The sequence below is a fragment of the Miniopterus natalensis genome, chromosome 13, assembly GCF_054644295.1.
Source record: "Miniopterus natalensis isolate mMinNat1 chromosome 13, mMinNat1.hap1, whole genome shotgun sequence".
NCBI lineage: Eukaryota > Metazoa > Chordata > Mammalia > Chiroptera > Miniopteridae > Miniopterus > Miniopterus natalensis.
The window spans coordinates 29,665,353-29,683,813 of record NC_142093.1 but is presented as its reverse complement, the minus strand read 5'-3'; the positions used below and the strand labels follow the sequence as shown (position 1 = coordinate 29,683,813).

General features: G+C 37.9%; 1 protein-coding gene across 6 annotated transcripts in view; it reads right to left on the bottom strand.

The window, feature by feature from the left end:
* Window positions 1-1,038: 1,038 nt before the first annotated feature.
* The window catches only part of CCDC85A (coiled-coil domain containing 85A), a 147,420-nt gene continuing 129,997 nt past the window's right edge, over window positions 1,039-18,461 (bottom strand). For 2 of the 6 annotated variants that reach the window (XM_087823577.1, XM_087823578.1), the window contains one exon: window positions 1,039-2,805. In XM_087823577.1, the coding sequence (XP_087679703.1) occupies window positions 2,716-2,805 (90 nt within the window). In that variant the 3' untranslated portion in view covers window positions 1,039-2,715. Of the gene's footprint in view, window positions 2,806-6,803; window positions 6,903-10,389; window positions 10,510-13,380; window positions 13,516-18,461 lie in introns of all 6 variants that reach the window. The other 4 variants (XM_087823573.1, XM_087823574.1, XM_087823575.1 and 1 more) reach the window with 4 other exon arrangements.

Here is an 18,461-nt window from a genome sequence, read left to right as displayed (position 1 = left end):
TTTTCATCCACTCTACTGAGGGGCGCTTGGGCTGCTTCCAGATCTTAGCTGTTGTAAATAACACTGCAACGAACATAGGGGTGCATATTCTTTCTAAATAGTGTCAGAGGTTTCTTCACGTATATTCCCAGGAGTGGAATCGCTGGATCATAGGGCAGCTCCATTTTTTTGAGGAAACCCATACTGTTTTTCCCAGCGGCTGCCCCAGTCGGCATTCCCACCAACCGTGCACCAGGGCTCTCTCCCCACACCCTCGCCAACACTGTTGTTGATTTGTTCACGGAGCCATTCCGACAGGTGTGAGGCGACATCTCACTGTGGTTTTCATTTGCATCTCTCTGATTGGTGACATGAGCATCTTTTTATGTCTCTTGGCCATCAGTATGTCCTCTGTGGAGCAGTGTCTATTCAGGTGCTTTGCCCATTTTTTAATTGGATTGAATTTTTTTAGTGTTGTGGTTTATAAGTTCTTTATAAATTTTGGATAGTAACCTCTTATTAGATGTTTCATTGGTGAATATGTTCACCCAATCAATGGGTTTTCTTTTCATTTTGTTGGTGGTTTTCTTTGCTAGTTTGATGTAGTCCCATTTGTTTATTTTTTCTGATTTATGTCTTGGTTATATGTGTATATTACCTCTTCCCTCAGTAATATACAAGCTTCCTAAGTACAGAGGCTAAGTTTTTAATTTCCCCTCCAGTAAATTTCCTTCTGATGATTTTAAGTAATAGTTAGAAATTAGGTTTAATTTGAATCTAGATGAATTAAAATAACAAACGAAGGTTTTATAACAAACTAATTTTAAAATATTTTTCAATGTTCTAAATTTTTTACATTATAATAGAGAATAGTGTGAGTTGAGGAATACCTGAATATTAAACCCCGCATTGAGAGCATGTTTAAAAGCATGGCTTTGTTTCATATTTAAGGTAATAAGTCATCTATACTATTACTATCATCATACATGAGCATTATGGTATTTAGTGACTATTAGAAATGTCATTTAGAAAAAACATTTTGAAGAAAAAGAAACACTGTGAGATTAAATAATTTATTACCAGTGCTAAGATGAACACATACTTGATACTCCATTTTATGTGGAACTTTAAAAAAATAGTTTTAATACAGTATCAAAATTTACACAAGTATTTTGTCAAAAGACCAGTGTTCCTTGTATTAGCTTCTGCAGGCACAAAAACTTATTTTAAATGTGTCTTCAGAGTGTAGGAATACAACAATTTAGGGATGAAAGCTTTTCTAACAAGAGAAGGTGTAAATATAGCAAGCAATTTTCTTTTACAGAGTAGTAATATTTTAAAAATATAAAAAGAAAGATAGGCTTAAATGGTAACCCAATTATGATAATTAGAGAGATCAGTCTATAATAAATTAACTCATAAATATTTTCTGAAAGCAGAGGACTGGCTTTTATCACAATTTAAAAACTATAATAAAATCCCTTCACCAATGACAATTAATAAACTGTGTAATAAGCCCATTTAAAAACAACAATAGAGAGTATCTGCTATGAATCAAATATGAGTAATTTAGAAGAAGACTGGTAATTGTTGCATTCCTACTTTTATAACCTTAAACTACAGTAAAAACTTAGCATTCTGTCACAAGCCTCTTGCACATTCATACAGGAAACTATCATTGCATTTGAGTAAACACAAAATACCTATCATAGCATTTTCAGTACACACAGTCTAATATTATATATACCAAAATTTAGAAATAAACTAAGCAAAGCTAGCACACCTCTTTTTCAAACCTCAGGCAATCTGAACAAAGCTTTTAGCCTCAATGAAGGACATGCGCCAGTTTCATAAAACATTAGCTGCTGTTTTCATAAATGCAGTGCAATATTTTAAAGTTTACATGAAGTTTATTAAATATAACAGCATGTCTAGAAACTAAATTGTAGAAATTGACATCTCACAGCTGAAAACACTTAGAAAAGTTGTTTGCTTGTTCTTGAAATAGTTAATATTATCAATTGATACACTGGGTGACGATGGAGGATGACATGTCCCAAGAAGTGTCTTCATGAAAAATACATCAGGATTAAAAGAAATTTATTTTGAGCATTTGAAATAAATGGTACTCTCTGATAAGCACTCTACAAAGTCTTGCTACCAGCTGGTAAAGAGAATTTATGTAGTAGTGTAGCACCTCAAAAGTCAGAACAAAATCCCGGAAACCTAATCTTATCTTGCATCTAAATTATGCATCAGGAACTAGTATTTTGTTGACTAAAATATAAGAAATAGGTACTCAGAACTCTCAATCTTGGGAAGCTGGAAGATACCTACCTCTTCTTATCTTCAGTACAACATGGTAGAAAACTCCCACCATTAAATGCTATGTTTCAACTCTATCAAAACCACCAAGGCTCTACTGTACTCTTCCAATCATGCGTGTTTCCCGATTATAATCTTAGATCTAAGGAGTCAAAAACGTTTTGTTCTAATGAAAATATTGGTACCAAAATGGTGACTTTCAAAGCTACCTTGTTTGAAATTGACTATTGTAGACATCAAAGCGAGAGACATAAAATACAGCTTTAGTTATACTAAAGGTTTTTAGAGGGAAAATATGTGCAATGTACAATCACTCCATGTTATTCCATGAGTTCAGGTTTGTGGAAATCCACTCTTCTTTTCTGTTATCTGTTTCTGGCAGTGGTGACCTCATGTTTGAAAGCATGTTTCTCACATTGGTCCTTTGTACTGGTTTCCAGACAAATGCTGCCTAATCCCAGGACACGAACCTGCAGCATCTCCAAGTTTCCTCCACACAACCTTTAAAAAAAAAAAAAAAAAAGCAAGCATCTTAATTGTTCTCTTCCACAAAGAGATGTGTGTTTTTAAGGGAGATTTATGAGGGGGGCCAAGGGCAATGTGAAGACAAGAGACAAAATATCCACGTGAATGAGCTCAAACACAAATGAAATGTGGTGCAAGCTTCTAAATTACAAGACCTACTCAGCAGGTGGGACCACTAGGCTCTGCTGCTCAGGTCCAGCTGCACACTGTGCGCGTGGAGGACTCTGACACAGGAGCCCCAGCCTCGGAGATGGCCCTGATGGAGGTGAGGCGCAGGCATTGTATCTTTAAAAAGATCCTAATGTGATTCTAATGTGTAGTGAGAATTAAGAACCGCTAAGCAAAATCATCCTGATTCCTATATTATGCTTCTCTAACAAGGGATATCAAAGGAAATTGAGGAAGCTTTGATCTTGAGCTATTTAAGTCCTGAGCTGATAGCTTGAGGGCCACTAGTAAATTTCCCTGCAGAGTTGGGGCTTCAATCATGAATCTTAGCTACCAAACAGTATGATCTCTCAGATTACCAAAACAGAAAGCATCAAATGCGGGGAAAAGATAAGAATACAGTCGAGAATCACTGAACTAGATACAATCACAATGTTAAAAATTGGACCATTTTAGAGGGACAGTAGTAACGGCGAGATTAAGAATAAAATATAAGGTAAAACTACTGAATTCACCAATAAGATTATTATGCTAACAGTAACTGGAAAACACACATATACACACAGTAACAATCATTAACCCTCCTAGAGTGTTTCACTGTAAAGATTATGTTCAGGTTGGTAAATTCCACAAAAATTTACATGGCTATAACATGAACACAAAACTAGTTGGTTCATTCATTATTTTATAGACTGTGTGTGTTTTTGTTTTGTGCTTCTTTTAAATAGAATAGATACTGCAGAGAAACCTGGTAAGAATAATACAGGGTTCTGTGTACTTTAATTTGTAAGCTGGTGCAACTATTATAGTCTCCAGGTTTTAGCAGACACTACTATGTGGCAGAAATGTCCTGTCATATTTGAAGAGAGTTGTAGTTATGGTCCTTAACTATTGGAAAGGAATGTAATAGCAACGGATGGCTCAAGCTGTACACAAGGGAGTTAAGAGAATCTCATTTTTTAATAAACTGACTGTGAAGAGATATAAACATCTAATCAGGAAGCCAAGGTAGCATCTCTTTCTAGCCCTTAAATTGTAAATATAATTGCATCTACCCTGCATGCTTTAAATCTGTGGTGTAGAAGTAGAAGATAAACGCAAAACCTCAAAGGATCACAGACCCAGAGCATTAGATGGTTACAAATCAAAATGCAACCCCTCTTCAGGTGCTCAGATGTAGACTGCAGCGGGCCAGGTGGTGAAAGGAAATGCAGAGCAGGAAGACTCTGAAATAAGCCAAGGATGCTAAGGGGACACAGAATAGGGACCCGCTAACTAAGAGAGCAGACCAGGTTGGTGTCTGAGATTGTGGCCTAGATGACCTATCAAGTATTTCAGCTAGAAAATCTCAGGAATTTATAAGAGTCAAACAGAGAAACCTAAGATAAAACCATTAACACAAAAAGATAGATTCACTATTTATTTCTGTGGCACAGTTTGGGAAGGGAATGAAGCCCTTTGTGCTTACTAACCAGCATGATGTGCTGTGAATACCAGTCTTCTGTTGTATAGACGTCAACAGCTTATCTTCAGGGGGAGGCAAAGCTTCCATCAAGTTCTGAGTCTTACAACTGATCTCACATCACGAGAAGGCTTTATATGTCTGTGCCATTATTATAAAAGCACATCATTCCTCTAATAGGTTTCACAATCTTAGCTGGTCCCTAAGAAATTACTTATCCATGAAAACATTTTGCAAAAACATTTCTCTGTTCTCTAGTATTTGATTTGTGGTTTTGATGTTTTTATAATGGTGAAGCAAATATTTTAAGTCAACACTTTTTTCCCTTGGCTTTTAAGCAGTTTCCAAATATATGAGTGCTCATTGTCAGATTTGGGCTGGCTTGTATTTTATTTTTTTCAAATTCTGGCAATCAGATACAAAAGTGGACAGTTAGAAAGGTTTCCCAGAGAATGTTTAAAGGCAAACAAAGAAGGAAAGCTTCTGGCTTCAGGAAAATAGTTTCTATAGGGGAAAAACAATACCAGTGCATGGGGCCCTTTGGCCTATTTTTGGGAAAAGAGGCAAACTAAAAGATCTTTACAAACTAATCAAGGTACAATCCATGAGTAGGTCCCTTCTGTGATTAAGAAAAATTTCGTGATGTCTAGAAATCTTTCATCTAAAATTTTAAGAGGCAAAAAAAGAAATAATTCTGGCACCTCTGTACAGAATTTCTGGCATTAAGCACACTGGAGATGTAAGACGCATTACTTTTCATTCCCAAGGAAAGAAAATGGAAGTCCCCAGATTTGCCATACTTGGGAAAGTGGGGAGAGCTAGTCCTCAGAGGAGATGTGGGTAGACTCCTGCTCATTTAACTGTTCTGTAGATAACAATTTGAGCAAGTAACAAATTTCAGGATCTTCATTTCCTCAAACATAAAATGCAAGTGTGGTGTTCTTGCCCAGTAAGTGCTATCCAAATTGCCCATGGTCTGGGGTAAAACTCAGATCTCTGAATTATGAAGGAGCTCCACACACTGCTCTTTGGAGACCCACTGAGAGATGACCTCTGTGGCCCTCTCTACTGCTACAATTGCTAATGTCTGAACTTCCCCATTCCACAGTCAACAGATGAGAAACAACAGTCATTCCTAGGTGTGTGGCTTGAATTCTTAAATCTCTCTAAGGGAAATACTCTAATTGAAAACCTTAAGGACAGGCTGAAAAGCTACAGCAGGTAAACAGCGATGCAGTTAGGAAATCATGCCATCTAAAACTAATGACGCTTTGAAAACAGACAAAAACAGATATGCAGGAAAGAAAGAAAAATGACTTGGAAAGGGTTGCAAAAGAAAAACAGCCACAACACAAACAAGCAGGAAACTTAAAACTCTTTTCCCAGCACATATAAAATACCCATAGGACTTTGTAACTTTTACTCTATTCCAAGAAGACCTCAAAGAGATAAGTGTCTGAGAATACCTGGTCCTACAGCTTAAGGGTATTTCTAAACAATTTTGATATCCTAATGGACAGAGAATATAAGGATAAAAGTACAATATATATGAAGCCAATTAAAATGAGTAATTAATATAACCTTCCATGATTTTTTGCTTTTAACAAATGTGTTCCTCTACAATATTCTATTTAGCTTTTTAATAAGCTTCACAATTATATTTTTGAATAAATGATATGTCCATGCATATTACTGAAAGAATAAAAATTTAGTCAGGGATTAATAACAAAATTCAAACCACATAATGATCACATAAGATATGCATCATGAAAATAGCATGTCAATATTTTTTACTGTGTTCCTCTATGACTTCATAGATCGATTTTTGTGTCTGTCTCCTATTACTATATTCTGAGCTTGTCTGCCACTGAAAGGTAAAGATACTACTTTGCATGACATGAAACACACATATCCGCATGAAGAACCTAGCAGATATTACCTATTAAGATGGTGACTTTTTTCCCCCAAGTATAGTACAAATAAATCCAAAGGAATCTGTTTTTTCTTTATCGCAAATTTTAAACACTGATTTCTAAGGAACTTCTTAAAAGTATGAAACAGAAACCCATTTATTTTATAAAACTAGTAATACATTTTAGACAATAAATTTACTATTTAGAAACTTTCATAATTCTGGAGTATATTGGCTGATTATTGCTTACCTGAATGTTTTATAACATGATTATGTTAATACTAAAGATAAAAACAAGGGGAGTTGATTTTATTTTCACATAAATAATTAAGGCACTTGACCAGCATTTTAAAAGTAGATATTCATGAAGCAGTCACTAAGCTACGATGAGGCTTTCAACACAGAGTACACAACAAAGCACATTAAACTTACATTGCACATTTCTCTGACTATAGCTTTTTCTGTCTCACTAAGGTCATGTTCATACTCTTTACCCTGTTGACGATCTATAGTTTCCTGAACATCCAAGACCTGGATTTGTTGAAAAAGAAAAGCAAATTTCACATGGAAAAAAACTTGTTAGTTATAGAATAAAACCAGCAAGGAGCTCCACTTTGTAAAACCTTTAGTTTTCTCCATGTCTGCATATCAGAGTGGATACATACATGGCAAAATCTCTTAAAATAGTTCATTGCTGTGAAACCTATCTGGAATCAATTCTACTTGATTTCAAATGGCCATTAAAAGATCTATTGCATCACTAAGAGTCAACTGAATTTATTAATGTCTAAAATAATTAGATGCATTTAGTTAACTGGGTCATTAAGATAACCTGTCAGCAATTTAGAGTCCATAATTCTTGCTCATTGTAAAAATGAGCGATATAATTAATTATACACCAAACAATCCAAATGATATGTAGACATGGCCTATAGAAAAGATGACGAAAAAAGGTGATAGTGATGGTAAAACTGGTCAGAATCCAGGAATATGTACATAAGAACTTTTGTTAACATTAACACTACTGATCTCACAGTTCTTGCCTGGGCATTCTCAGGAATTGGCTAGGAAAGGACTATGGAGATGGGTCTTTGATATTAGCAATGAGAAACACTGACTCCTTATAGTGAAAATATTTGAGCAACACTTTAAATAGTTTTCATTGGAGGAAAGTATCTGGGGATGAGATGTTTTTAGATTCCATTTCTCTAAATTACCGCTAAATAGACTGAAAATAATAATCCTTTTAAAATGTCTGTAAAGTTTTCATGTCAATATTTCCTATAGTACAAAACTTGGGCTTTGAGTGCTGTTTGCTATTTTCCTTTGTCAGCTTATAAACCAAAGCATTAACTTAGCATAGAAAATAATAATGCTTTTCCTAAAAGTTCCTGTAGAATCCACCCTGACGTTGCTAACTCCTTGTCCTCTTGGTCAATGCTGATGACCACACCTAAAGGTGTCACCTGAGAATTAGCACCAATGAACAGTTGAGCCAAATAAATGACTTAAGCATGAAGTGGGACCTCCATGTCAAATTCATATATACTGAGGCTACATTGATATTTATCAGAGTTCAATCCTGCAAAAAATAATCTAATTTACAAACTACTCTCTGGTTAACTCAAAACTTCTAGCCATTGTTACTATGTAGATACCACTTCTATAATACAGGATATGAGAGTTGTGAGCGAAAGCCTGACCCACTTACTCAACTCGGATTAGTCAGTTCACATTCTTTACATACTGTTGACTATGCTCAGTGAATATTCATAAGAAACTTAAGAACTCTTGAAACAAGCTCATTTACTTACAAATTTGATTTATAATGCACCTCAGAGAAGTATACTTCAAATCAGTTAATTTCTACTAAATGAAGTGAAGCTCCAATTAATAGTTATCATGAATTTTAAAACGAGAAAAATGTGGTATTATTTTAAGTGAGCTAATTTCTCACACTGACTTCAAACACTTCCCCCAACCATGACCAGAGTTATTAAATCCTGGAGAATTTTTTTTGAAATCTATCAGAAGAAACGAAACTGAGCCATTGCTGTAATTATTTCTTTCAGAACAGAAAAATCTTATGATATAAATCTGCTCCAGATTGGTGGCTTTTAAAAACAAAACATGTTGAGTGGTTACATTTTTTTACATTGAGATAGTGTTAAGATGCATGTCCCACAGGCTGTGTTTGCACATAGTTCTGTTTCAGACAGTTAATTCATGGAAGCAAACACATTCTATATTCAAGAGCCTCCAGTTCGCCAATAAAGACACTTTAGTTGTTCAGTATTACCCATCTGCCAAGTGAGGACACTTATGTGTTCCGATTAGAACAGAATATCTTCCTCTCTAGAGAGGAAATTTTATATGAAAATTAGAGAGTGAACTGAGAGAAAGTTGAAGAGCTCCTTGCCTGCCCCTCCTTCCAGGCGCTCACAGGCGGCACTGAGAAGGTGGGGAGGACGGCAGTGCCACCCACGGTGCTGACCTGGTCAAACTGCACGTGGCCTTTAAGAGGGCAGCAGGCGGAATCGGCCCCCAACCTGAAAAGGCCCACGAGTCCCTTTGGGGAGTGTGTGCAGACACTAATACTACAGGATGGAAGCCACTCTCATTTTTTTCATCTCTAAAATGCTTTTCAGGTAGCCAGAGCCGGGCTCATGCTAAGGGAACAGCGCCTTTAACAGGCTGTCGTGCTGAGCAGCATTCAGATGCTGTGGCAGGGCAAGTGTCCTCAGTAGACAGAGCAGCACCCACCAGACGGAGGGTGGCACCCCGCATGCTGTGGTGCCTTCGCGTCCCATGAATTCCTCGGTTGCTGCTTCCCGAGTTAGCCCAACCCAAACAGGAAAGGCCACGGGCAGGCCACTGGCATGTTCTGAACCTTCCCTCCGCAGCTTCTGCTTGGGAGAAGCAAACTCATTTCATCTAGGGGACAGCAAAACCTAAGGAGGGAGCTAGCTCTGCTCAAACTAAATCATCCCCAAATCAAATTAATATTTTGAAGTTCCCATCTACTTATTTGCTTTATGCAGGGCAAGGGAGGCCCACTCAAAAGAATGCATCTTCAGCCTGTTGATAAATCATTCCGAATCCAAAACAGTTTTAGAAAAACTGTGAAACTCACGTGGCAGGCGCGGGACTGAAGCACTCTACCTGCTTCATGGCTCAGAGCGTTTCCTCGGGCTACATGCTAGGGATTGTAGATCACTTAAAGGGTGGTGTTTCATACTTGGAGGCTGATAAAACTTCAAGGAACTGTATCAATTTTAAGATGATTTTTATTGCCTGCATCTGCTTCTACTCAAGTATTTATATTGCTTATTTATTATTAACTTTACTTACGGTACTTATTATCAGTATTACTTATTGGAAAGCTCATTACTGGTAAAAGAAATTGAAATGATAAATTTTAGCCAAGTCTTTTTTTAACTCTACAGAATTTGAAGTAAAAGCCAAAAAATAGCTTTATGAGCAAGAGCATATATCTGTTTTCTAATATTCTATAAAGGAACATTAACTAGAGTGTGAAGACCTAATTTGTATTTAGTGAAGGATGAAGTGGGTTTTGTTTGTTTCACTACTTTCTTTTAGTAAGCTGCACAATGTACTTTATAAAGAAAGAAAAATATGGCATATCTTCCTTACTTTGGCCAACTATTAACTCCCTATATTTGAAGACATCTGTGCTACAAACATTGCACATAAAATATCTATAACAGTATTTTACACATATGAATATACATGCACGTCAGACTTCAACTCGATGCAGATAATGGATCACATTACTCAAAACAAAATGGTAACACTAGAGAGTCAACCGTAAGTAAGCAAACCCATTGTTAGTTGAAAAAATCAAAATACTTCAAGAATTAAGATAAAGTTACACCATTAGGGGTCAAAAATAAAGCATATAAATAAAGTTAAAACAAGACTGAGGACTACTAGACTACAGCAAACAAGCCACAACACAACTGAATTTCTTGATAAACGGGTGTACACGGTTGGTTACCTTAAGAGAATGTACCACGGGTTCAGGCTGCTGAGAAGGTGTGGCATGTCCACTGAAGCTAGCTGGAGAGCTGGGTGAACTGTTATTCCCATCAGCCCCTGATGACAACCTAAAAGAACCCTTAGTAGAAAATCAACAACTTTGTTATTAAAACAAGAGTCGTTTATAACGGCAAAGATGTCATTCAATTTCACTGCCAAACGAGAATTAGCCATTTTTGTTAATTATTTTTCCAAGCCTGTCCTACAATATTCTCAGCCTGTTAACTGGAACACGCTTGCTGCTTGACCAGCAAGAAAAGCTAACCAAGAACCATCTCTATGCATGTCCAGATGTCATTCCTGTTTTACCAAAGAGAGCGATGCCCCCTATGGAATGGCCATTAAACATTTCAAGAATGATTTCTGAAACTTAAACTCAAGAGTAGGGAATTTGTGAGTTACTCCACAGCTGAGTTAAACATGCTCATTCAGCAAGACAAATGCCATATTCCATATGTCTCAGAAAATGCAGACACATCACATTCTTGCATTGGAGAAACTCTCTCTTATAAAATGCTTCTTTGAGGGAGGACCTATAGTGGAACATATTCCAAAGAGATTTAACTAAATTCAGTATTTTCTGGTCCTTATAGATAAGAAAAACAAAATAGGTCAGATTACATATTCATAGTTTAGTGAGTTGCTGAGAATCAGAACCTGGCATGGTTAATTTGAACTGCGAGAGTCAGTCACCCATACAGGAACTGGGGAAAAATAAAAACTACTTTGTCTAGGGATTGCTTGGAGAAAGACTAAAGGATCAGGAAAGAAAAAGAGCAGCACTTATCTAACCTCCCATACAAAGCAGTCTAGTGGGAATTTCCAAACCTGTTTATACTCAGAGGGCCTGAGAGATTTTAATTTCTGTCCATCAACAAACCTACAGATTTTTTTCATACCGAATAGATTAATAACTGCTTCATTTATCTTGATCCTGTGAATCTGTCCCCTGAGGAGGAGTATCGTGTGGTTTTGGACATTTCTTTCCCAGCATCTACAGGAGAGCTTCCATTGTGTACTGTCGAGATGGGAAGGAGAAGCTGACTGCAGCAACAGTTTTAGGTATGGGTTTTATGCAGACCATGCAATTTTAAAAAGAAATTGGCAATTCTCATCAGTTTTTACAAAAAATTATGATGTATGCAGTTTGGAATATGTTCTTTCTTCCCTGTTGCTGTCATTTCTCACGTCCTTGACGGCTGCCCTTGTCACCTCACAAACCAGAGGCCATGTTCTTGTCCTTGCTCAGAGTTATGGAAACAAAGCAGGTCCTTCCCCAACCCTCACTAGCCAACAGGGAGAGGCAGCCATAGAATGTGACATTTAGGTGACCTCTCCAGCTTCTGTCCTTCCTTGCTGCTAACGATTAAATTAATAGCAGGTGGACAACCAATTATAATAGCCCTACCCCCCTCTGGGTAAAATATTTATAAGATATGTTTTCCTGTATTTGTAATTCAGACCAAATCAGATGTAATAGTACCTGATACAAGTAATAAAAGGGAAACAATTTGAAGTTGGTTAACTGGACACGCCCTCCCTCCAACCCACCACCAAACTTTGGACATCCTTTCCCTTGGTAGAAATCAAATGTTTCCAAAACAAAGGAATTATAAAGGGAGCTCTAGTCCTATTCTCTTTCCCTACTATTACTACCCTCTGAACTCTTGTGAAAAGGCCTCTGAGGTTATGCAGAGTTCACATCAAACCTCTCATTCAGGGCCCACCCCTGCAGTTTGGGCTTTCTGCGGGCTGGAAATCTGTCTTGGCCGGCAGTTTCCTCCAGCTCTGGGCTACCCTCCTCCCAGTTCTTCCTTTCAAACCTTTCTCTGCCCAGTCCTTCGGTTTCAAAGGTTCTTTCCCAGACCTGGTAAAATGGAAGGAATGCCAATCCTAGCATGCTCGTGCTTGGGAATGGGACCTCTTCCAGGGCATTTTGGTTCAAGAAAATTTCTAAAATCAGTAAGTAGCTTCCCTAAACCAAATCCTCTGGACAATTTAGGATTGTCCTGTTCTACCCTTATCTATTCAGAAAAATAACAAATATTATTTAAGGAAACTTCTTTAATAAAAGAACAATAAAATAAAGGCTACACTAGGAACTACACAGTGTGGGGAATTTTATCATTGTGCGATTAAAGTCCTATTTCAAATTCACTTTGTGTGCCATGGACTAATAATCACAGGAAAGACCCAGATTCATGGTTTATGTGATTTTTGTGAAGCCACAAAGGTAGCCAAATGCCTGGTAAAGTTGTACACCAGCAGGTGCTAAACAGTTTTCTAGGTTGTAACAGAATGAAGCACATCACTCTGCCACATCTCATTTAGTTACTATAAAATAAAAGGTTAGATTTCTATGTGCTTAGTTAGAATGAGACCGAAATTTGGAAAATTATCTAGGTTCAGTCGATATATAGTTGATTAACATGTTTTCACTGAAGTATTTTTTAAAATGTGCTACTAAGTGAGACAAATATTTCAATAAGATTAAGCCCCTTTCCATGGTAACTTGACTGGCTCAGGAGACGAGGGAAACCTAATGAAACGGGAAATGTGACTCCTGGTTGCAGGGAGGCTTGTTTCCAAGCCCCATGTGACCCCACAGCACAGGGCCGTCTCTGGGGCCAGCGGTCAGTCTGGAAGGGCGAGGAATATTCTGGGCTGGTCGGGAGGCGTCTGCCGGTGTCTGACAGTTCTTTTTCATGCAAGGTGCAGGCTACCTTTGCTCTCCAGCGTCTGGGGCCACTCAGCTTTCACCCTCCAGTTCAGGGGAAGAAAGAAACACGGGAGATGACTGTGCCCCCACTTCCCTCCCCAGATTTAGACACACAGCAACTTTCTTTCACGCGCACAGGCTCGCTCTCTACCCCCCGCAGGCTGTTCCTCCGGCAGCACAAGCCACCCGGTTACGCACAAGCAAACCAGCGGCTGGCTGGTCTTCACTCACCGGGAGGGTGGGCAGGCATCGTCCTACTCCTCGGCACCCTGGCCACCACTGCAAGACCCGCCGGGCTCTGGGCCCCCAGCCTTTCTCCATATTTGAGCTGTTTCTAGTTGGAGGTTGCCTTCTATTCTGGGTGGCCTTATATTTGGAACAATATAGTACAATCACTCAGAAAAATACTGTTTCCCAAGACTCAAGAAAGCAGATAGAACAAGAAGCTTAATGAAATGCACCACAGTGACCACAATGGCAGGCGGAGCATGCACCTGGGGGGGGGGATTCAAACAAAAACAAACGCAAGTCTGCATTGGAGCTGAGACTGATGGTCATCTAAAAGTGGTAGATGATAATGCTGAAAGTAAAGAAAAAAATTGGAAGCTACTTAGATAACTTTTATTTTGTGGGTTTTACTTGTGAGAAATAGAGAAATACCGTCAATCTTCCAGGTATTTAAAGCAGTAGAACTTCAGAACTTAACAAATTGTTTACAATGCATTTGGGAGCATGATGCCCTTTTGTTAAGAAGCACAAGCTGGGTGGATGCACTCAAGAATGCTCAAAAGCTGACACTGTCTCAGATTCTCAACCAAATTTCTGCACTTTTAAAGAAATACAGGGTGGGGCAAAAGTAGGTTTACAGTTGTTCATACGGAAAATAATACAAGAATAAACTATTTCATATACTCAACTGTAAACCTGCTTTTGCCCCACCCTGTCTGTAGGAGCTAAGAGGTCACTGGTGCACCACAGTAACTGTGTTACATGGGACATATGCATAGTTATCAAAATGTCTAATAATCAAGTTGATCCCCAAACTTCTATACTAGTTGGAACTAGTGATATCACATAACCAAAATAAAAAGAAAATACAAAGAAAATTTTCCCCTAAATTTTAGTTTTTTCCATGGCCAAGCTCTAATTCTATTAAAATGATCAGAACCAAAATGAACTTATTTGAACATAATTTCCTCTCCCTAAAAACACTTTGTCCTAAGGAATAATATAATATGAAAAATTCATAAAATAGTATCCAGATTTCAGCAGTATCTACCTATTTAATTGTAGGAGACAGAAATGAGAACATAACTTTTGGTTGTTCATCACTCCACTTTCCTAAAAGCAGGTGCTCTCCTGTGAATAGTCCTGGTCTAGTTTTCACTCTTCTAACTTTTGGAGGCTGAATTAAGAAAGAAAATGTCCTAAGTGAAGTAGAAATGAGGAGCAATGATGATCAGCAGTTGTTACTCACAGAACTCTTTCCTGAATCTATGAAATCAGTCCCAGTTATCTACTTAATAAGTCACACATATTCCTCACATACAACAGAGAGACTTAGATAGTTGCACTGGACGATAACGATCATTTCAACACAGCAACACTGATTTGAACATTGCTCTTATGTAACAATTTCATATGTCAGTGTCTTATTTTCACAATCAGAAGAATTAGACCCAGTAATTAATATGACTAATGGCTTAAAATTCACCTCCTACCCTAATTGGCATAGTTCAGTTTCTGAGATGATCCCTATGAGTAATGTATTTAAAAAAAATTTTTTTTACAAGTGAGTTCTATCTTCAGGATTTGGTTCTCTCCATGACTCCACATCCCTCTCTCCCTTAATGTGTTTCAGATTCAACAACCAGGTAAAGCATAATTTCTACTGTAATTCTTCCCTAATGTATAGTAAGATTAAATACCAATGCCTCTCCATTGTAACAAAATGTATCATAACCATGAAATCTAAGGTAGCATATATAACTATTTAGAAGCAGTTGGCAAGAGCAGCCATTTAGTTACTAAGTAGACAGTGTACAATATTTTCCCACTTCCAGAAAGCAGTTAAAATAGAAAATAATACATATGCTTTTTCAAAATCTTGTTAAAGGTTCTTTTAAAACATATGTAGACTGTATCATATTACTGATCTAACGGGGCAATATACATGGGCTAGATTTTTGTGGAAGAATAAAGTACTTGATGACATAACCATTATAAAGGAAAAGGCGGTCGTTTAGAATCAGGAGTATTGACTTTCTGCTCATATCGGCAACATAATTTTTGTTTCTTAATCCTGGTCTTGGAAAAAGTGTGTTCTGGACCGGTCATCATTTTTGACCTTCAAGTAAACTATATCTGAATGGTATTTATATACTAATGAAGGCTTAGCTCTTTGCTAGCTCTGCAGTTGTCAATCACACTTTTCTGAAGGCAGCTTCATAAAACACACTAAGCCTCCAGTAGCTAGGTGCTTGGAGTTGTTGCTGGCAACTCGGAGCTCAACGTGATCGAAACCCAGATCCTGCCCATCAGGTGGGAGAACTATTCCCAGGTCCTGCCCATCAGGTGGGAGAACTATTCCCAGATCCTGCCCATCAAGGGGGAGAACTATTCCCAGATCCTGCCCATCAAGGGGGAGAACTATTCCCAGATCCTGCCCATCAGGTGGGAGAACTATTCCCAGATCCTGCCCATCAGGTGGGAGAACTATTCCCAGATCCTGCCCATCAGGTGGGAGAACTATTCCCAGACCCTGCCCATCAGGTGGGAGAACAATTCCCTGGTCCTGCCCATCAGGTGGGAGAACTATTCCCAGGTCCTGCCCATCAAGTGGGAGAACAATTCCAAACAACCTAAAGAAAGTCACTTTCTATTTTCTGAGTAATTTTGTTTTACTTGGCTTTGTTTTTCAAAATTCTACACTTATGAAAAAAAATACCTGAATAACCTTACCATTCCAATAGAAAGCTGAGTACTCATTAGCCACTTTCTACACAAGGTACATAAAGTAATCCACAAATTATTGCAGATGTCAGGACAGTCCATCCTAAATGCCAATAGCAAAGTAATGTTCTGCATCAAGACTGTGTGGGAGGTAAGGGCTCATTATAGAAATCCTGAATTCTAACGCTGTAAAGGACGGCCTGGGTCAGGAAACAAAAGCATCCCTTCCTGTCACTGAAGAAGATAAATATATTGGTTCCATTATCCCTTTTATCACATCATAGCTGGAAAATCTTCCATGAAAAGTAAGATTTAGGACATTTTTCTAGTATTGTCACTTCTTAAGAATTAAAGAGAAAAATGAAGCCATTCAATTTTTTAAAAGAAAATATATTACTTATAGTCTCAGAGTAAAATAATTACAATTCACAATATGAATTTTAAGAGAACTGGCAAGATGAAACTATTGTGAATAAGTTGTGTTCTGGCTCTTTTTATGGTTATATTTTACTTATTGCTATTTTAGTAACATTTTAATTAACACTTCGGAAGTTTCCATTCTTTTGCCTCACATAAGTACACATTAAAAAAATCTTTAACAAGAATGAGAGAATACTGTTTTTACATTTTATTATATAAAATGCAGGCTTCCTGTTTCGACATAGATCAGACACAGTGCACTTGAAAGAAACTTTAGAGCCCAGCCCTCTTATCTATTATAGGAAGCCAACTATGGAAGTCTGAAAATTGATCGGCTAAAGTGGTTTCCTGTTAGTTAAAGATGTTTAATTTTTTATAGACATTTAATTTTTTATAAGTCCTGAAGGTAGGTCAAACTACCATCCCTCATCAGAACACACGCCTAGCTTAGTAGAGAAGATGACTCCAGTGTTTCCTTATCATAGGGCAAGAGCAGATGGTATGTTTAATCTCATCAGGAAATTAATATTTTGTTCAGTTTTACCAGTCTGCATCCTGACATTTTGCAGAACTGCAGTGCCGCACAAATCAAAGATTAGAAGAGACTTTAAAGGTCACCTTGACAAACTTCTCACAAAAGAGTCCTGTAAATGGGCTTAGAAATGCTAAGAGACTCTGCTTTGCTGTAATAGAGAATATTTAGTTGATTGTATTCAAAGTTCTTTTTGACTTTTTTTCATTTAACTAAAGACTCTAAATCTATTCAATACTGATTTAAAACATGAAATCATTCCTGGATTTATAGATATTCATTATTCATTAAGAAATATTTGCTCAGCACCTACAGGAGGTACTACCCCGAGGTTTGTTGAGAGAGGCACAGGAAGTTCAGCTCAGTGACTCCAGGGTCACGACGCCTAGGTTCAGATTCTTGACCGGACACTTCTGTGCAACTGCATGACCTCTCTGTGCCTCAGTTTCCTCACCTATAAAATGTGGGCAATAATGGTACAATCATACCCCTACTCTGTGAGCTAGGTTACTTATACGAAAAGAGCTCTTAAACCAGTGCCTGGCCCACATTAAGCGCTCTACAACAGTGATTTTCAACCTTTTTCATCTCATGGCACTTACTAATTACTAAAAGTCTGCTGCACACCAAAAATATATATTTTTTGAAGATCTGACCCAAAAGAAAAATAGGTATAATTTTGATTCATTCCCACCAGATGGCTACTGTTATGTTGGTTGTCATTTTTTTATTTGACAACCTAAGGGAAAAGAGGTCAGTGCCCCTGACTAAATAGTCAGGTGTTGCATGTTTTAAAAATTCTTACAGCACACTGGTTGAAAATCACTGCTCTATAAGTATTCACTGTCATCGTGAATGTTTTTGCTTTCTTTTCAACACATTTTGTAATTTGTTCGTCAATTTATTTTCAGATGTTTATTATTTAGAGCAACAGCTCTCAACTCGGGGTGATGTGGCCGTCCAGGGGGGACACTTTTAGCTGTGAACGCTGGGAGATTTCTATGGGCATTTAGTGGGTAGAGAAGCCAGGGACACTGCTGCACGTCTGGCAGTGCACAGGGCAGCCCGCCCAACAAAGACTTGCCCAGCCCCACTTGTCAGCAGTGCTGAAGATGAGAAAGCCTGACTTACAGGAAAAACTACTTTGGAAAACTGCAAAACAACATTTCTGTTGACAGCTCTGTAGCAGATTTTGCAGATGAGGACACGTTGCCCGCACGACTTAGAGCTCATAATGATTTTAAAGAAAACTCTCTAAGCTTCAGCCCTCAAGTGGTCTAAGTATCAAAACATCCATATTCCCACTTCCGAATAGGAATTTACTCTTCCTAACAAAAGGAATAGAATAAAAAATATCCAGAACATCCTACTGCAACAATGCTAGCAGAGCCAGAATACAAAATGGGCA